Below are 21887 nucleotides of genomic sequence, written 5' to 3'. Positions count from 1 at the left end.
TGTTTATCTAATTATTATAATTTATAATACTTGACGAGATAAGAAATTAAAAAATGCTTTTTCATATGATCATACTTTTTTCACTGTGCTACTTCCATTTTTATGCCAATGAAAGTCCATTAAATTTAGAAAAAATAAGTTTTCTTCATAAATATCACTAAAGTGTGCAGTTATCGAGTTTAAAAGTAAAATTGAAATGGATTATAACAAGAACTAAAACAGATTGTGACAGTGATAAACCGCCAAGTATGCTGAATATTAAAACAGCAAATTCACACATGACTGCTCCTCGTAGTGTTGAAACAGTGAATTATACACGTAAATTACGTGTAATAATATTCTGTAAGGGTTACCCTTCATCCTGCATTTGCGTAATTATTTGTGGTTCTCGTGTATCAGAATTACTTATTATTTATATGAATTAAATATTCTTCACAAAATTGAGAAGTGTTATAAATGTTATCACCTCTCTTTTGATTACATTAGCTTATTATTAGAACATTAGAAAATTAGTAATATATTGATTAACAAATAAATTAATAATAATTCACACTCAAAAAGAAAGAATTTTATAATGTAATACTATATTATATCACAAGGTAGAGAAGAGATTTTTTTATAGCCGAGATGTGTAGTGTAGCATAACAAATGTTGTTTTGACAGTTTTGACATAGACAAAAGCATTGTTTTTAATGTTGAAATTTAAGTCTTTTTTATTTGATTTTGCATTAATTTCATCTCGAAATACTTCCGTTAGTACTTGTGATGTTAATAGTTTTCAATAATAATATTCTAGAAATATTTGTATCAAATGTTTGTACCTTCCAACATCGGCATTTACCTACCTCTAATACATTATAGCCCTTGGTCTATAATGAAAATGATTGACTATTAGGAGAAAAAAACAACTTTACAACCTCTTCGCAAAGTAAATAATGGTATCTTTTAGAGCTAGTAGTAAAAAAAAATGTCTGTTCGCAAACGGCACAAAAGTGAGCATTTTTATGACTAAATGACACAAGTAAAAGTTTCACCTTTCAGCTATGGAGTAAAAATTCTATTTTTGTGCTTAAGCTACTAATTTCACTAGTCATCCACTAGTTAAATTAATAAACATTTTCGAAAATCTCAACACAAATTCCGATACTGAGGCTTGATGTTTGTTTACAAGCGTTGTTATAATTTCATTACTTTTAAAGCCTCCTGATTATTTTGTTCATTTACCTACAAATTATAGTGTTGTTTGCGGATAAAATAGTATAAGTATGTTATTCGAAAATAAAAGTGAGTTTATGTGGCTCAATTGACTTTTACTCCCTTTTATTCTTAATAACACAATATACTATTAGGTAGTTGATTATTGCAAATTTTAATTAAATTGAACTACTCAAAAACTGGCTCTGTTGCCTGTAAAAGCGGGTGACATAAAGAGACCTACATTGATGAGGATTTAAGATTATCACATTGTGTGAATGTCCTTCAAGTAGATAAAATGAAAATAGTGCATTGGAGTCCCAGGTGTGCTATCAAACTTGCCAATCTTATTTATAAAATACTTCTCCAAGGTTCGAATTTTAAGCAATAAAAATAAAGATGAGCATTTTGTAAGATGAAACGATTTCGCCAAATAATAAAATTCAGAAATAACTGTTGGGTTGACCGATAAATCTATGGGGTGTTTTTCCCGAATGCTATTCAACGGTATAATTTTTTAATTACTTGTTTGCTGAAAAGTAAATAAAAGCGAGTTGAAAAACAAAATATCTCCGTTTCGTATCAAACTACTTTCAGGTTAATTAAAAACGTTATTTATGTCGTACTTCCCAGATTTTATTGACCACGTCCAACTTTTATTATTTTATGGAGAAATAAATGTGATTATAACTCTTACGGGTGGGCTAAAAGTGGGCATCCCGATTTTCTTTCATAGGCGCTACAGAAAAAGAATATACTACTTTTATACAGGGTGCGCCAGAACATTCTATAAAAATTTTGAAGTTATGAGAGTTTAAATTTTGCTTTTTGCCTCTATTTATTTCTATTGGAAAACTAATTTTTTAAGTTTTTTTACTACAGGCTATTGGAAGAGGAAACAAAGAAGCTGTATCCTAAATTGTAACTCTATTTAATGTTACTTGTGGCTTTTATTGGCAAAATTTTTGCACCTTTACTACATAATTATAAAAAACATATACAAGATTATCAGTATCATTAAATAGACATAAAAAATGTCAAATGTCAAAAAATAAATGGCAAAATTTTTCCTTTTTCCATATTCCTGGTATCTTATCTTACTTGAAATTTTTCTATGGGGCGCGAGTTCTAACACTCGTGTATTTTTCACCTTATAAAATTTATAGCAATTTAAAATTAATTTAAAAAAAAGATATGAGAACGGTTCACCATTTCCTTTTTTTATACGGTTCTTATAACTTTACTCGTTAATTTACAATCGAGGTCTCATATTTTTCACTGAGTTTCTTCCATCCCGTCGTGCATTTGTATCAGCAAAAAAATAAGGAAATTGCGCTCTGGAATTTGTGCAAAGAATGATCAAAACTTCGCAATCGTGACTTGCTTCTACATGAATTTTATTCTCTTGTGTATGATGTATATATAGCAAGTAGATTTCTAGATTATACCGATATCCCATGAATATTCATTGTTATCGTAACAGGTTGAAACTGGAAGTTTGCAAACATAAATCAACTTTTCTCAAATACTTGTCTTTATAGTTCACGATTTATTATTACGTTTGCACAAACTTGACACAATCCGATAGTTGATAGTTGCACCAAAAAATGTTTCCAATTTCGTTCGGTTTTAATCTATAAGTGTTCTGTTACTTACATAAACACACGAAAATTCTAATGTAATTAGGACTACCAGAATGTGTTGAAATATAAATAATGAAATTTGAATATCGTCAAGAAAAATGCTAACTTGATTTTCTTTACTTGAAGAAATTACATTTCCAACCACCGTAATCCCCTCTTCCAGTTTTATAAGGAAGTAATTATTGCACGCATCCTATCAAAGCACCCTTCTTGCTCAAAACAGATAAATCATAATTTAGCTTGCAACTTATTTGGAACTAAATATACTTTGGATTATGACTTTTAAGGAGGTGTTCGTCTTGTTTATAAATACTTTTTGGCTAGAAGTTCAAATATACTTAAAAGTTTATCGGCATGTGTCAACTTTTAGGCAGGCATACGAAAAAGACCAATAGAAAAACAAAGAAAAACATGTTGTGAAAGTAGAGAACTTATTACAGTTTCTACTCTTCTCGAATAAAGAAAGGTTCCGATGAAGTTCAGAAAAAGTGCTCTTTCTTCAAAACAATTATAACAATAATTTAACATTAACTTTAAGAATCACTACTTTTACACAAAGAATTAGGTTTTTTATTGTTGTCAAAGTTATGTTTATCTATACTATAAATACATGAAGTTCTGAACAATTATTGCGACATATTATGGAACCTCTAAATTATACATACATACAGAGTGGAATTTTTAACTAGAATAAAATTCAAATATAAGCGATTTTTATTTTTCCTTTCGCATCATTTGACACATGGTTTTTGTTTATCTGCTTTTTGAAATGCACAGCCACCTATAGTTTTTTTTTTCAAATGTCATAATAATTGAGAAGTATGACAAGTGACACCTCATTTGAAAGCCCACGTCACAAGGAATACAACGCACTATTTGTTTTCTGAATAATTTCAAAGCCTACGTAATAAAAAAATAAGAACAAATTCTTAAGTTGAATAGGTAATATTTAATGCAATAATTGTTCAAAATGGGCATGCATTTCTTATCTTTTGCAACATTTCGGGTGATTTGCCTAATTTTGTTCCTAAAACGTTCCTTAAGGTCCCCAATGTTCGATTTATCGCAAATCTCACTCGAAATGTTGCAAAACGTAAGGAATACATGTTACCATCATTTTGCAGATTGTCAGAAACGGAACGATATCCATTTTAAATAGTTGTTGCATTAAATAGGATTCATCTTATAAGATTGGTTTTCTTTTATATCACATAGGCTTTGAAAATAATAATAAAATAAATAGTACATTGTATTCCTTGCAAAACGACCTGTCAAACGAGGTCACTTGTCATACCATTATAATAAAAAAAAGTTATAGGTGGCTGTGCATTTCAGAAAACAGATAAAGAAAAACCATATGTGTCAAATGATGCGCAAGGAAAAATAAAAATCGACCTGCTTCAGGATTTTTTACAAAAATCGCTTATATTCAACTTTTCCAGTTAAAAATTCTACTCTGTATAATGTCTACGTATGCGGATTAGTTTCCGGATTTTAATGACCTAAAAAATAGCAAGGACTTCAAAGTCTAATAAAGTAAAAGGTGAAGTCATTCATTTTTAGGGGACCTTCTAAAGTCTAAAGGACAAATCGATAACATCGAAGAAGAGTTTTAAATTTTTTCTACATACATTTTTATTCAGCCGAGATAAGTGCTACAGAAAGAAACCACAAAAGTGGTGAATGCAGTTGCAGAGTTCAAAAAATCAATATTTAGTTTCCAGGTGAGGGCACTTTTTTGCAATAGAAATAGCATTCAATATGTATAACAGTCGACTGCTTTCGTGAACCCATACTGTTGAGGTTGTGGTTGTGCTTCAACTAATTTTGGTAAACTGAACATAATTGGAATTTCCCGATAATTATCCTCCACCTTGCAAAGCTTTTGTGTAGAGGCACGACATGAGATCCCTTTTAGTAACCTCTTGGAAAAATAGAAATTTTAGGACGCTTGGCTTGATAACTTTGTATTTGGAAGTTTTAATTAAAACATTTAATACCAAGGAAAAAAATTTTTTGGAAATTCTCTAACGGTCATGTTTTGAAACTAATTCAAGAAACGACCATCATTATTTACAACTTTGTAGGACTTTAATCAAAACACACCCACGCTGCAGCGCAACGTAATTGCAGATTCAAAAGCCCATCACCAGATTGCTGTTAATTTCTAGTTTACTTCCAAACTTTCATTATTTATTGCAGTAATTTAATCAAAGAAGAAAAATTACTTTTCGAGAATGGTCATTATAGTCATTAAATAGTTTTTAGTCGGGTTGTTGATGACGATACAATCTTAATTAAATATAGTTTAAAATAGAGCAAGATTTATATTTTCACTTTTGAAGTTAATATGTCATCCGTTGTATTTAACAACTTTTCCTGGCCGCTTCACAAGGCACTAAGCGGAAAATGAAAGAAAATCAATAAAGGAAGGTCATGGAGTATGAGCTAAATTATTAATTTCCATCGTATTTATAATTAAGTGACGTAGAGGACACGCCCCAAAACCCACAAACAGCAGCATGGTTGACACAATTATTAATATCATTAAAGCTATAATCTCTCTTTTAAACCATCAACTCGGAGAAATTACACCCAGTCATAAAGACAATGCGCTTTATTATTTATTCTGCTGAAAAATAAATGCGCTAGATTCCTGAAACGTATTTCACGCAGAAACAGACTAAAACGAAGTCTCGACCTTTGATAAATATTATATTTTTATTGATCCTGATAGAAATAGCGGGATTTGTGAACAAACAGTCGTATTTAGCGGAAAACATACATATTGGATAAATGTCGAATAATAATAATAATTGATGCTGTGAAACTGCTTCAGCCAACGAAAATTGAGCAAGTAAACGGCTTGAAGAAATAATTTCCACTCGTCTACGCTTTGACATTTTCATTATTAACTTTATTATTAAAAATAAATTAATTTTGACTTCGAAAACCGCTACGAACTTTCCTATCAAGAAAGAAAAATGTGTATGGCGCATTACTGAAGTTTAAAAGAAAATGCATACTTTAAAATGAATAAATGAAGTAACAATTGTTCAATTAATACACTTATATAAACTGAAAACACACTGCGTCTTTTACAACCCAAATAACAACAATTTAAATAATAAATTTTTGATTCCACTTTCGTATCGGGGCTAACTAATGTCACTCTTTATGCCACATTAAAAAAATAAACTTTAGGAAAAAAGATCGAGTTAAACATAATCAAAAATAAAAGCAAAAACACATACCTTTTTGCTCCACTTTTCCCCAGTTAATTGCGATTATTCGAGATAAAACAAATTGCTTCAAATGTTTGAATACTTTAAATTAGTCTATAAATGAGAAATCTACTCTAGCATTTAATTATTTGAATTTATTTGAAAAATCCATAAAACATTGCATGTAAATTAATTACACATTCGGTGAATGACAGCATTTGTGATCTCACCTGCTTTTTTCACAGTGATAAAATCAAGTAGTTATCTATCTCCATTTACAAATTAACAAAGATTAATTAAACTGAAATACTAGCTTTTGTAAATTACACAGCAAAGCAAAAATAAAATTTTAAATATTGTAATTATAAACACTCTAAATGTGAATAAATAAATATTAAAAATAGATTATCCAAACTTGGCTATTTTACAAAACAAAAATGATTACTAAATAACGTAAAAAATGGGTATTTTTCACAAGTATACATTGCTCTATGTTTACTACTAAAAAAATCTCAATCTAATACAAGGTGAATGAAAATCTTTGTCACAACTTGTAGGTTTATTTTGTAATTGTGTAGCTGGTTTCTGCCATTTGTATGTATTGAGAATTTTTTTGAAAAGTAGATTTAAAAAAAAACTGTACATGGTGTATTTATAAAAGCTTTATTGTAAGATAAAATTTTACATTCCAAGTTCATTTTTCAGACGTCCAACATTTTACATGATGTTGATATATTATAACTGGATGTAAGTATAACAAATAGTAAAAACTATGTTTTGTCCAACTTTTGTCTTTTAATGTTGTTTTCAAATCCTCTCGTAAATTCCAAAATGTCACATAAATTGAAAAGAAAAACTTTTAAAGCTGTCGTTGAGTTTCAACCGCATCGGTCATTATTTCCCTCGTAAAATCTCTGTGGAAATAAAAATTCTCTTACTTATATGTTTTTTTATGTAAATATGCATATACGTATTTATGGTTATGACCTCATTAAAAGACAGCTTTCGCTCAGTCCAGTCAAATTTCCAATTCTATTAAATTTTTAATTTCATCAAATGTAACAAAGATAATAAAGTTAATGATATTAAGCAAGATCCTCTCCAAAATATCAAACAAAAAACATATTAAAAAGAGCTTTTGAATTGGCTGGCGATGATAGATACGGCGGGAAGAACACAAGCAAGAAGCAAAGAACAAAAAGCAAAAGAAGTGCTTACAAAAAAGATAAAAGTGAAGAAAGTTGACAATGAAAGAAGAAAGAAATAAAGAGAAAAGAAAAAGACTAGACTACGAGAAAGGAAGGTTGTTAAAAGGAAAAAAAATAGAAATAAAAAGCTAAAGCGTCAACAAATGTTTGAAGACAAAAAAGATAAAAGCAATGAGCAACATTCTCTTCAAAGCAACAAACAGAAAAAAAATTTAAAACACTTTTTCCATTGACTGACAATGACGGTTACGGCAGGAAGCAAAGAGTTAATTGCTTAAAAGAAAGATAAAAGTAAAGAAAGTTAAAAAAATGAAAGAAAAAAGGGAGAAAAGAAAAAGAAAACATTATACTAAAAGGAAGGATGGGACTTAAAAGCAAAAAACAAAATTGAAGAAAAAGCAAAAAAAGTCTAAAGCGTCCACAGAAGATTGAAAACAACGAGGATAAAAGTGATATTGAGTTGAATCCTTTCCAAAATACCAAAGGAAAAAAAAAACATAAAAAAAAGCTTTTGTATTGATTTGCAATATCAGATGCGGCTGGAAAAAGAGAAGCAAAGAGCGAAGAAAAAAGCAAAAAAATTGCTTTTAATGAAAGAGAATTAGGAAAAAAAAAGGAAAAAAAACATTCGAATAAGAGAAAAGATGGGTGTTAAAAGTAAAAAACAAAAACAAAATTGAAAAAGAAGCAAAAAGAAGTCTAAAACGTCAACAGAAGAAAGATAAAAGTGATTCTGAGCAGGATCCATTTTAAAATACCAAATAGAAAAAATGTAAAAAAGAGTTTTTGTATTGATTTGAGCAAGATCTTTTCCAAAATACCAAACAGAAAAAATGTAAAAAAAAGCTTTTGTATTGATTTGCAATATAAGATGCGGCTGGAAAAAGAAAAGTAAGAAGCGAAGAAAAAAAAGCAAAAAAACTGCGTCAAAAGAAAGATAAAAGTGAAGAGAATTAGGAAAATAAAGGACGAAAAAAAAGGGAAACGAAAAAGAAAGGATTCGACTAAGAGGAAGGAAGGTTGTTAAAAAAACAAAATTGAAAAAGAGAAGAAAGTAGTCTAAAGTGTCAACAGAAGATTGAAGACAATAATAACAATAGTAATAATAATAATAATAATGTTTATTGTCCTACATCCAATTACAATTTATTTTAATAGATACATAATTACGTGTGTTAAGTTTACAAAACATTTCTTATTTTCTGTAATAACTCTTTACTGGTGCAATTATTTATATCAATTTCCGCCGAAATTAGATTAAAATAACGTGACATTACATATTACATATTGAGGAGTTGTTTGCAATGTTAGTTCGATATTTCCTAGTAACAAACTATTGTTGGTTTCTAGTAATAACAAAGAAGATAAAAGAAATGATATTGAGCAGAATGCTTCTTTTCAGTATTCAGTATAATTAATTAACGATTAATAATAACTAATAAATAGTATTTATATAGTAACGTTGAGAAAATGAAGATAAAAAAAGAGAAAAGAGAAAGGAAAGTTCCGACTAAAAACAAAAAAAAATGATAAAGAAGAGGAAAGAAGTCTAAAGCATCAACATCAGATGTTTAAAGACAATAAGATAAAAAAAAAAATTAGGAAATTATGTAGAAAATACGTAGGAATGTGTCTTTTCACAAAAACTATATATTTGTGACCTATTTGAAAAAATTATATTAATATTTTTCCTGAGTTGTCTAAATCACATATTTGATAATTAGATGTACTAGGATTCAGCGTGAGCTGCCAAGCAAATGAGGTGAAATGATGTTAGTGGCAATTAGGCGGATAAGCCAAATCCAGTCCTAATTACCTGCGAATCACTGCGTATTAACACCATCAAGGCGATGTGCCCTTCAAGATGACCACCAATAAAATAATAAACAGACGAGTCGGTGCAGTTTTATTCAAGCACACTGGCAGGAAGTTTCCTATTATAAAAACCATTCATGACTGATACACAAAATTATCTGAGTAACCCGTTCAAACATCAAGGTTACTTTTATCCAGTTTCTATCTTTGACTCTTGTTACGAATATCTCGGCTTGGAAAAACTGATTTGGAAAGTAAACAAGGGAAAGCTGAAATACATTAAGTAATGTGTCGCGTTTTACCCCTCTACGTGTTAATTAAATTCTACGTGTGCTGTCGGCGTTGTTAACCCTCAATAAAGAGGGTAAAAAACGTGTGTGCTTTGTTCACTGGTTTTTGTTTAAAAAGTTTATGAAGAAACGTCTGTATAAGTTATTTATTTCTGCTATTGTTCTGTTTGTGTCTTTGTGTGTGTGACCGAGTTTGGCGAATTTTCCACACCGAACCCAAATAAAGAAAATTGTTATCGTAAGTTTTGATCATTAATTTATCATTTTATTTCACGCCAACAAAGTGAAACAATGCGAATTTATAAAAAAGTAGTGGAAAATTAATCTTTTATGTAACATCAAAATCAATCACTGAAGTACCTAAAACGTCCTTTGTGAAAAAGCCACGTGTAATCAGTTCGGCACAAACATCACACCAATTAATTTTTGTTAGCGATACAAAGGCAAGCGTTTTACAATTCTAATATAATAGAATGCAAAATTATTGTAACAGCGTTTCAGAGCTGTTGTCGCTTCACTGAAAGTTCAAAAAGAATAATTAAATATTAAAATCAAATACGAAGCTGTACAAACACCATAACCACACTGTTTGTAATAAAAGACAAATATCTAGGCCTAAAGTTTTCTAATCAATCATTATGTTACTGTAAACCACCCAACACAATTTAGCTTGAGTTGTGGGTGTATACTATTTGCAACGTCAACTCTCATTTAAATAGGAATTGAATATGAAAAAATCATTACGAGGAGCACCGTAGTTTTGAACGATTTCTGTGCAATATAGGTCGTTAGAAAAAGAACAAATTGAAACTCGTTCAAATCCTGAATCTCCAAAGCAGTTATTTAATTTTTTATTCATTCAACTGTGACGTGTTTGCCATTTGCTCTATTTCTGATTTCAGTGTTTTAAATTTGAAATATTTCATACATACGGAAATATGAGTATAATACGAAGCTGGTTGTTACAGAAATATTAAACCAACATTATTAAAATAAATTATGAAAGTTTATAACGTAATACGAGTACGCTTTTTACTGAAATTTAATTTATTGGAAACAAAGTTAAGTTTAGCACTATGATGAAAATTAACTTCAACATGATGTCTACTTTGTATTAATAGCTACAAAACTAACAAAACTATTCGTTATGAAAATAATAGTTCTAGATTTTATACAAAAAGTCCGATTTGAAAAAACTAATACATATTGTAAAATTATTTTTTATTTGCATCCAAATTTTAATTCAATTAATTTGATATGTTAGGCAATCAAAAGTAAATGACAACTTAATACGAATTTGTTTAATTTTCAAATAAAATTCTAATTTGTTTTCTGTACATTGAACCTAAGAAAACATAAAATGAAGTGCAAATAAATAAGTAAATAAACAAAATATATAAATAGTAGTTGCAAATTTATACAGGCTGTCCGGAAAAACGTGAAAGATTACGGGGGTTGGTTTCCTACGTCAAAATAAAAAAAAGTTCCTATGAGTAACCCCTGTCCGGAAATGCTTCCTAAAGGAGCTAGGGTGATAACTTAATGAAAAAACTCACTGTGGATTCCTAATTTTGGGTAAAAATTAGCTAATAAATTTGAATCTGCCAAAAAATTCAAAAAACTTCTTCCAAAGCAAAGTTTTACGTCTTAAACTGGTATTTGCATATTGATGTTCCTATCAAAGTCCGTTTCTAGTTGCATCTTATCTACTGCATATTTTGGACTGTATCATAGTCTGATAAGCTATGGTATCTTAGCATGTTATTTTAATAACCTTCTTGACTTTCTAAAATATAAGTTGTCCGATAATGTGTTTAACTAAACTAACTAAACTTTTAATTAAGAAGGCATTCTATTAAGCAAAATTACTTAAGATGCAAACTTTTGTAAATTTATATTCACCAGTTGTGAAACTGGTCAAAGCCTATCGGATTCCAAAATGTTTTATAGAAATTAAACATAGCATTTTTTAATTATGCATAACGTAATATTGGTAATAATATTGGTAATATTGGCATGAGAAAAATAAAATAGAGTTTCACTATAAACAATGTAAACTAGCCTTGTATAAACAAGTTTGTAGCCAATAATATAAATAAAGTTGTAGAAAATCTTTATTGCGATTTCTAATTATGTCGCCTAATAAATTTAAAAGATTGTTATCAATGATAAAAGAGTAGGTACATTTGTTTACATGTAGACTATTTTTTCAAGGAGTTTTTGAAAAACATTGATTTCGTAAAGTTCAATTTTATTTTAACAAGTTAATTGACAAGTCTGCAGTAAATGTAATGTATACTTTTTGCTTTATTATGATTACATATCAGATGAACAAAAACCTCTTAACTATTTATTTTTTGAAAAATCTATTTGATGAATAATAAAATGCTATAAAAATATGAACGTTTCTCAAGAAAATTTTTGGAAATTTTGTTCCCTTTTTGAGTTCTACAAAATTCTTAATTTTTCTTGAAATGGTAACCCCTTATAAGCATTATAAGCAGTGATCTAAGGATTACAACTATCTACATTTTCTTCAGTTTTTATCGAAAACAAAATAAAATTTCAATCTCAAAACATAATCACACTTTTAGCACTCTAATTTTTATTAATTATTATTATTTTCTGAAACAAATGATGATGCAAAAAAACGCTTGGTTTCATACTTCCTGTTCACTTTGCTGTATTTACATACGGCAAAGAGAGAAAACAAAAAAAAAACAAATATCTACATACATTGAAATCAATAAAAAAAACATTGTAAATATTTTTTCACCGAGTAATGTATTTGAAGGAAAGTCCTAGTTTTAAGTTTCAAAAACTTTGTTTAGGTTTAAGAATTTAAAAATTTATATTTAAATTCCTAGAAACAATTTCCGAAGAATTATTCCGACGAGTCCAGCAGTTTCTTCTCTACCATCAATTTTTTTTTGGTCAATGGTAAAACATCCCTACTTTAAGTCCTGTAAAATGAACTTTAGGTTGTATTAAGCTAATTCAGAATATAATAGTTAATTTGCGCATTTAGGGATGTTAAATGTGCTGAAATTCAGGCTAAACATGAATATATCTGAAAATGGTTTATGAAAGGGCAAAAATGCTCAAATTTGGGCTCTATTGATTTATACATTATTAATTTTGTTCTAATGAGAGTGATTGTTTCAGATTGCATGAGAAGCCAGTGGTGATGGCATAGTCGCCACGGGCGAGGGTTGTAGATAGCATGGCCAGAGTGCGGGTGGTCAGATGGACTTGGATTGTGTTGGCTGGACTGTGCGCTCTGGCCATATGCGAGGTAAGTACTCATCACTAAAATTCAAATCAAAATAATCGTTCCTATAACTCGAGCACACGGAATCAATAGTCCCTTTAATTATGGAAACCCCAATGTGACCCAAATGCATAGTAAATACCATTCCGTGTTTTTAGAATCCGAATGATGTGAATAAGCTTACAAATAAGTCCGATAACTTTTTCAAATATCCTTTCTAGCTTGCATTTAATGTAATTTTCCCCATTTTAAGCTCTAATTAACTTTTATTTCGTGACTATTTCAAAACCTCATGCCCCAATTACGTAGAGAAATTGCCTGACATTAATTGAGCCGCCATTTTTTATTAAAATTGCAGGCACATCCTGAAAGGACAACACCCTGCGCGTGCTAAATTCACAACAAAAAACTAATTCATGAAAAATTCAATTTTGGGAAGACAATAAATGCTTTTTCCGAGGCTTTTTCCTTTTTTGAGCAGTTTGGTCACGTCCTGCCATTTCGGAAGGTGTTTATACGAAACATTATATCACGATTGTATGTGAATATTTGATAGAAATGTGGGGTAATGAAACTCCCTCGTTAGGACGTTTTGCAAAGCAATTACCAGGGGTTGCAGAGAATCTACAGCGCTCTACTAGTTAGTTCTCCTTTCAACCGGAAATCACCTGATCAATACTCGTCAAATTAGTGAATTTGAATTTCCGTCGTCTTATTAATTGATCTGGTCTAGACATTCTAGTGGGAACATTTTGCTTAATCAATTACATTAAGTTCCAATTACCATTTTCTGATAAAAAATTGTTTAAAAATTTACTCTATATAGAGTACCTATGTACATAAATACACAACGAGAATAAACGATGATCATTTCCCAGCAGTATTCATGAAAAATTCATATTGAGTTGAAGCTCTATTTTTTAATTCGAATAAAAACAAACTTCAATTAAAGGTTGTTATTTTTAAAGTGGGGATTCTGAAAATGAAATAATAAGAAACGCGAGAAGTTTACGTAATTAATATTTTAATTAAACTAAAGATAATTTTGTTGCGTTAGTTAGAATTTCGTTGTTCGGTGTTTTAATAAAACTTGTTAGGATGTTTAAGGCTGCAAATAAAAGCGATAAAATTTGATATTCCTGTAATAAAATGCAAATAAAGGATTTATAGCACAAAGCCCCTGTCAACCTTTTCATTTTTCGTTTGTTTAAATTAGTTTCCCAGGCTAAAAAACATAAAAAGATGTGCAAATACTGAGAATTGAGTTCAGTTTAACAGAAATTCAATTTCGTTTAGACGCTGAATGTAAATACATTAAGTGATTGCACGGCTTTGCAAACAGGGTGGTAAATATCTTTGAATTGTCATCTCTGTATTTACATTTTATTCTTGAATTAATTCAGGCGTTACTCTGTCTTCCAGTTTGTTATAATATAATCCACGTTGTTTGCAAAGCATAGAATTCCATCTGACGTGATGTTATCTAATAAAATAGAAAGCACCCTTGGTGGCACTTTTTAAAGATGATGGCAATAATGTATATGACCTTGCAGGAAGAAATAAGCTGTGAAAAATTCCCTTGTTGAATTTTAAAATATTAGTTATGAACTGCGTCAAGTTTTTATTTTCTTCTGGGCCTCTTCGCAAATGAAACAGAAATAGCACACACTATTTACCCCAAAACAAAACGCCTTACTGCATCTTTACAACATATCTTCCAAATTTTATGTTTCTATCGTCGTTTAAACGTTTACATCCCATTTCACCCCCTTAGAAATTGATTTTCAAAAAATCCTTTCTTATCGGTTGTTGTCTAAGGAAATTTCATGTTTCTAGCTGCAGTGGTTTAGCTGTGCGTTGTCTGTCAGTCAGTAAGTCAGTCGGTTACGGAACATTTTTATACAGGGTGTTCGCGGATTACGAGTAAACATTCGAACCACTAATAGAACTATTTCAAACTATTGCCAATTTCTGAATTAAAATTAAAAATAAGTTGAGACTTAAAAACTCGTTTCCGCATATAATAGGGTGAAATTCCAAAGTTATGAAAGTTTAAATTTTGCACTTTGACTCAATTTTTTATTTTGTTAATTTTGCAAAACTGTACCTCAAATGTTAAAAATGTTTTATGAATACATAGGTATGTAAAATGTTCCGAGAAATCGATTTGCGTCGAGAAAATTGCAAAATTCTTGATCGTCTAGAAATTATAGCTGAATTAATATTTTCGATATTTTTGATTTTGTCAGTAATTTTCTCGATAACTATTTAACGTGGGACAATTATCTAATTAAATTATTAAATTTGATTTCCAACGGTACCAAACAAAAAGGACTAAGGTCATTAATTCCGAAGTTATTTGCAATAAACCGCTCCGAGCTGTTTCAAAGCGATTTTACTTCATTCTATTAAATATAAAAAAATAATGTATCTTTAAAATTTCAATAAATTTCACTGATTGTGCATATTGGGAGAAATGTTGTAGATCAAGGTATTTCATCAAAACTAATGCAGTTTGAGCTATTTTTAAGCAATTTGGGTACTGCATACGACGAAAATTTTAACAATCAAATACACGTTGCCGTAAAATTTTTGAGAAAAATTATAAAAATTTAAGATTTGTTTACTCTAAAATAAAGTTAATTCTTCAAGAAATTGTTTTACATCATTATTTTCCACAATAATTTACACCATAAATGACAATAAGCACTGGAATTTTTAGCCTTAAGACCAATGTATCTTTGTGGAGAAGCCCCGAATCCCATTTTTTTGACATTTGGAGTATTGAAGTGATTCTCAACAACGCTATGCACTCGGAATTCGCCAATTTTGAGACACGCAGTATAATACTAAATTCAATTTAAAAATCTCTCAATACAAAAAATAGTGTAAAAAACACGTGTAACAACCTCCTACTTTGATACGCGAGTAAGTGCTCGAAATTTTTTACATAGGTAAGCCCCCCTAAACTCAACCTCTGGCTGCGCCACTGGGGTCAATGTTAGTGGGTCAATACTTGCCGTAATAAAAATTGAAATTTTGTCTTTAATCAAGAAAAGTGATATAATTCAAAATTTCAAAAACATGAAAATGCAATATTTTAATAAGTTTTTCAAATTTCTAATTTTCTAACATCATTCCAATAATCCGAATTCACATTTTTATAACACCATATTTAAAGAGAAGATTTCTAAAAGCAAGTTTAGTTCTATATTTTTACTCAACGTGTGGTGTTTTTGTCTATTTTCATTCAACTTTTATGTTCTCTCGTTTTTGTATCCACTTTGGTGTTACCTCGAAAACGTTTCAGGATCCTTTCCCGTCTTTTAGATCAATAAATGAGTGCTAAGCTAACAAGTTTTGTTTTTGCAGGTGCAGCAGCAGTGTCCAGCGCGTTCGGAGATCTCACCATGCTCTTGTACGTTAAAGAAAAACGGTTTAGACATCCTCTGCGAGTTCACGGACCAGCAACACATCACTAGTGCCATGGACAAGTTAAAAGGAAGAGAATTCGTAATATTCTATTTGAAGCTTCGACACAACAACTTGCGCAAGTTGACCGGCTACATATTCCTGGGTTTAGATATCTATCACTTGACTATTCACAACAGCAGTTTATCAACAATGGAAGAAATGTCTTTAAGTTCTATTGGTAAAATGTTGACGCAACTCGACGTGTCCCAAAATAGCCTAACGGTCGTCCCATCATCGGCCTTTGCGAGCCTGCACCAGCTCCTTATCTTGAACATGAACCACAACAAAATCAGTGTCGTGCATTCAAAGGCTTTTCAGGGACTAGACACTCTCGAAATACTCACTTTGTATGAGAACAAGATTACCACCATCGAGGACGGAGCTTTTGTCGGACTAGAAAAGTTAGTTCCCGTGCAATATCCACAAATTACAAATATTACATTCAGAATTTTTAATAACAACTTAAATAAAAAAAAATGTTGCAGGAAGTTGAAGAGATTGAATTTGGGTGGTAACAGCTTAACTGAAGTTCCGCAAAAAGCGCTCTCGATTTTAGATACGCTTAAAAAGCTCGAGATGCAAGAAAATCGGCTCACGGAAATTAAAGAAGGCGATTTTGAAGGTTTGTAAGCTTTCTATGTTTTAGAAAGTTTTCAGGAATTCAGTGTGAAAGTTTGTGTCGTAATCTTAAGTTTTATATTCTTTTCAGGTCTGAAAAATCTTGATTCGTTAGGATTGGCCCACAATAAGCTTAGGCAAGTTCCATCAAGAGTTTTCTCGCATCTTACACTTTTGAATTCTTTGGAACTCGATGGGAACAATATTGATACGATCGATCCAGAAGCTTTTGCGGGGCTTGAAGGTAAGATTTTATCTATGATACAAAACTAATTCTCTAAATGCAGTCTAACGTTTTTTTATCTTATTTTATTATTGAAGTCTTTTTATATATTACTACCTCTCTTCCAAATTATGGTAATGTATACCATAATTTGGAACAGAGATAGTAATAGTGAATTTTTGGTATTTCTTTAGTTCTATTTTTTAACGCTTTATTTTACGAATAAATCAACAACGGAAAAATACCTAATTAACCTTTGATTTAATAAGAAATAGGTAGAAACAATTAGGTAAAAAATTCTGCAAAATTGTTAAAGTATGAAAATCCTTTTTTTTAAGGAATTTAAACACTCCATTCCTCTTTGAGTTGCTTCTTAATGTAGCAAACAAACTTTAACTTACGATTCAGTTTATTGGAAATATGTTATGTATTCCATACAAAAACAAGATTGCAATCGGTGACACATAAAAAAAAAGTTTTAAGTTTTGTTTTGTATTCATAGCATGTCATTATTATTATTATTTCAGAAAATCTGCAGTATTTGCGATTAGGAGATAACAATATTCACACCATTCCCACTGAAGCCCTAAAACGTCTCCACAGACTTCGTCATTTGGACCTCAGATCAAACAATATAAGTTATATTGCAGAGGATGCCTTTATTGGTTTTGGGGATTCTATCACTTTTCTTAATCTACAGAAAAATTTGTAAGTATCCTTTTTGTGAAGATAATTTAACAATAGGACACTTCTGATCGGCTTTCACGCTCTACGAGTACATAACACGAAAAAAACCTAATAAGAAACGTAACGTACTGTAAATTTCGAATATCTGATTTTTAACACGTCGCAAAAAAACTCCCAATCAAATTCACAAGTGAACCAAACAACTCGTTATTTTACAAGAGGTAAAATGTCTCAAAGGTCGGTTTTGAAAAAATGGTACATGAAAAATAAAAATTAATTATTAACAAATTTTATTTCTTAAAAATCAAAACGAGACAGAAACTATAGGTGAAGGGTAGGTGCCTATGTAGTCACAAATTATAAAAAAAACAATGGCTTATCTATAAAAACAAAAAAACAAAGGGAAACTGTTCTAAGAGTAAGAAACTTTACTAACTAAGCAAAATTGGTTAATTATTTTTAAATTATTAGGAGTATAAAGAAAAAAAATTAAATTAATTAATTTCCTAACAATATTACAAATTTTTAAAAGGGTTGCTATTTGAATCTTAATAATGAAATTTGAATTTAATTTTAAAATTTCAAAATTTACTTCTAAATTGTTTGGTAGCAGCCTTCTACAAATTTGAAAAAGAATTTGAGAAATAATACATTTTATCTAAATTACAACTAATTTCTATTCATAATTTAATAAATACTTACTGTTGCACTCAAAAAACACAAATTCACACACTTCATTTTGCGATAAACAAGAAAATAAAAAAATAAAATGCTCTAACCTTGTATGGCATTTTCTTCTGCTACCCTTTGTAGCAATTCGCCTCTGCTTCTTAAACGGACCCACTGAAAATAAAGAAACACAAAATCAGTTCATGTATTATTAAATCAATTGAAAATATCAAATAAAATTAAAATGTATTTTTTTTTAATTAAAAGATATTCTCGACTTACCCTTTAATCCGGATCCTTGTAGCACGATTGTCTTCTCCATTCCCCCATTAGCACACACTTATCACTAGAGAGTTTAAAAATCGCGCACTACTAAATGTCTATTAAGCACTCGAAAATATCCAACACGCACGCACTGATAATACAGCCCCCATTTTTACACATTTTCTCCAATCAACCAGGAAATAAGTAATTTATTCGGACAATTATTACAATTCAAGTAACACCTACAGAAGCTTGGCTAAGACTGACTCGTTATTGTAATAATTCCCTCAAAAACGCCGGAATCCTCAAAAACCCATTTCGTAAGAGTTTCGTTGTAAAAGGTCTTTGTTCAGGACTGCGTAATCCCGAAACGTCACAAAATAATTCGAATATTACACAATTCCGGTTCACCATTTTTTGCGTCCTTTACAGTCATACGATTAAACAACTCTCCGATTCGCCTGATATGACGTCAAGGTACTAGCTGATTGGCTACGAAAAAGCGTCTTGATGCGTTCAAACTTTTATTGAAATTGTTGTTTATTTTCTTTATACATAAAAAACTTTTATTATCAGTTATCACTTGCAATGTAATTTGTTGTTTTTAATGTGCAGTCGGTGTGAAATTCAACAGAAATTTTTATTATTTACAAAATACAGCATCAAAGTTTTTGTCATTAAAACACAGCTCGTGCTTTGATAAAATGATGGATTATTATTATGCCATTTGCACCAGTGGAATAACTTGCTAACAAACATGTAGCAGTGCTGTAATTTCATTACTGTAGAATTTTCCAACAACTTAAATTAAATAATATTCGTGTACGATCAGCGCCTACTTGTAATACACATTTCGAATATTCTGAGAAATATCCATTTTTCTCGCTCCGTCTTTGGTAAATTGACGTTGCATTGTTAAATAGAAAGCAATTATTCAAGAATACCACTTTATAACTTCGTAAAATTAAAATTAGAACTAACATGTTGCCTTTACCATTGCCAGCAAACGTGCTCGTTAATAGAAAGTTTAGCACTTTGCAGTTTCAATTAAATGAGTTGGATAGGGGAAGTCCTGGAATGGTGTATAAAATTTTATTACTTAATTTGAATGAACTTAAGCTGCTATTAGACGAACTTTGAAATTAAAAACGTGGTTAATGTAATCACCTATTAACTCTAAATTACAACAAGACGACTGTTTCACCCCATTACCTGATTTTCAATTTGATTTTCCTGTTACTTACATTTTCAGCATTCGCACCTTGACAGGACTAACTTTTGAGAACCTCAACTCTCTTGAAACCTTAAACTTACAAAACAACAAACTAATGCACATTGGCGAGGACGTGATGGAGCCTATTTTGGACACTTTGCGAGTGGTCGACATAATGGGTAAGTTTAGGCACGTATGTCGTGATGGGTTAAACAGTCTCTTGCAGATAATCCGTTGTTGTGCAATTGTGAGCTTCAATGGTACAAGAATTGGCTACGAAGTTTGAAAGATAAAGACGATGAAATGATGCAGAAGAAGCGAACAGTGTGCATGATGCAGCAAGAACACCGGGAATATAACTTGCAAAATTTGCCTTTGGGAAAAATGAATTGCGTTATAAAGTCGTATGACAACTCACCGAGCGGTTCTAACCGAATCGGTTATTGCGTTGCATCGATAGTCATGAGCTTGTGGGCATGTATAGTGAGATTCGTTTAATATTAATTATACTTAGTAATGTGTTTTATTTGTAATTATGGAGTTTATAGTCAAGCATTAGCTAGAATTTTAACGTGAATATTTTATATGTAAAATTAGAGTTTAACCTGTTTTGCATCATTCAATATAAAATTAGAGCATGTACGTTGCTTATACTGATAGACGAGCGTATTTAAAAGCTTCTTGTTATCAATTTCTTAGATTTATGAGGAAGCCGAAGTAGAGACACTCATCCGATTTTCATTGCAGTTTCTTTTTGAACATCAGTGAGTGATTGTGTCTCTTTCTCGATGGAGGTTGGAGTGGAGTGTCTCTACGCGGATTCAACACTTTCCATACATATCAGATCGTTCCTTCTGAAGGAATAGGACTGAGTACCGTCTGAATTTTACATCCACCACAAACTCAATTGTCCCAATTCTTAACTATGTGTCTTTTCTCTCTCTCTCTTGATGTTTGCGTGATGTCCTAGCTGTAAGTACCACAATTTAATTCATTTTCGAATCTCTTGGTTTGAACGCACACTAACACAAATATCTCAGTTTTTGATTGGGACGAAAATGGCCTACAAACATATCAAGGTGGAGTAGATCTATCATATCAAAGGTGCCGCATTAATTGTATAAAGAAACTTATTTTTTAATAATGTGTTTTCATGTACGTTGTAGCATTTTGTGAGACAGAAGAATCTCGTGCGAGATTTTTTCAAAATGTGATCGTCATGGAAAATAAACTTTTTATAAGATAAGTGGGAGCCAAAATTGCATGATAATTATAAGAGATATTTTAATCTAAAACTTGTGAGCTTGATTATCCATATCATTATTGTTAGAAAGTAATAAGTAAGAGGATATATTAGTGTATAGGTAGATTAGATGAACATTTGTCAATGCACTCATCAGTGTGTTCAGCAAAAACGGAGAAACTTTGGATAAAATAGAAACGCGATCAAAATCTCTGCTATTACGTACCTTAGAGCCCTAGACTCTAGCATTGCCAATAGATCTAGTTTCCACATTCCACCTCCCTTTAAGAAAAAGTTTCTGGAACATATCATAGTACTGACTGCGATATTTTATAAAATTTGTAGCAGTTAAAAAATCGCAATTGTGCAGTTGATAAATGGCAAATATTTTTGTGGCAATGTTTTGTGAGCGCTGTTTGCGGCGTTTCCAGACCATTTCGAGACATATCCGGTCGAGGTGTTGCAAGACTTCGCGTTCCTATGTAAGCTCAAAACAAACATGCAATATTTTTCTAAAAAAATTTCTAGTGTCAGGTCGTTATCGCATAGAAACGCGAAGAGCAGACCCGACCCCACCATTTTTTACAATTTTACCGTATTCATGTGTAATATCGTGTTAAGCACTGTAATGGAGTACTTGTCTATTCATCATTGAACATGGCTGTTGTGTTTTGTGTCATAATATATTCAAATGATTATATTCAATGTTTCCAAAGTGTAATATTCTATGTATATGTGAAAGTCAATAAACAAGTTTATCCTAACATATTCCCACTTCTCATTCTTACACATTTCCTAGCCACATACCATCACAGATCTGAAATATAGGACCAGGGCCGTAACCAGGATTT

General features: G+C 30.8%; 1 protein-coding gene across 3 annotated transcripts in view; it reads left to right on the top strand.

The window, feature by feature from the left end:
* LOC123008174 (chondroadherin-like protein) overlaps window positions 1-21804 on the top strand; it is a 30024-nt gene extending 8220 nt beyond the window's left edge. For 2 of the 3 annotated variants that reach the window (XM_044403835.1, XM_044403856.1), the window contains 7 exons: window positions 12540-12669; window positions 16018-16520; window positions 16605-16741; window positions 16829-16981; window positions 17488-17668; window positions 19833-19972; window positions 20020-21804. In XM_044403835.1, coding sequence (XP_044259770.1) covers window positions 12598-12669; window positions 16018-16520; window positions 16605-16741; window positions 16829-16981; window positions 17488-17668; window positions 19833-19972; window positions 20020-20291 — 1458 coding nt within the window. In that variant the 5' untranslated portion in view covers window positions 12540-12597 and the 3' untranslated portion in view covers window positions 20292-21804. Of the gene's footprint in view, window positions 1-9254; window positions 9613-12539; window positions 12670-16017; window positions 16521-16604; window positions 16742-16828; window positions 16982-17487; window positions 17669-19832; window positions 19973-20019 lie in introns of those variants that run through there. The other variant, XM_044403846.1, reaches the window with a different exon arrangement.
* The last annotated feature ends 83 nt before the right edge of the window (window positions 21805-21887 follow it).

This window comes from Tribolium madens, unplaced genomic scaffold (assembly GCF_015345945.1).
Source record: "Tribolium madens isolate multiple individuals breed KSU strain unplaced genomic scaffold, Tmad_KSU_1.1 Scaffold_19;HRSCAF=116;Tcas5.2_LG9, whole genome shotgun sequence".
NCBI lineage: Eukaryota > Metazoa > Arthropoda > Insecta > Coleoptera > Tenebrionidae > Tribolium > Tribolium madens.
Note: the sequence above shows the minus strand (reverse complement) of the source record. Positions and strands in the feature narration are given on the sequence as shown.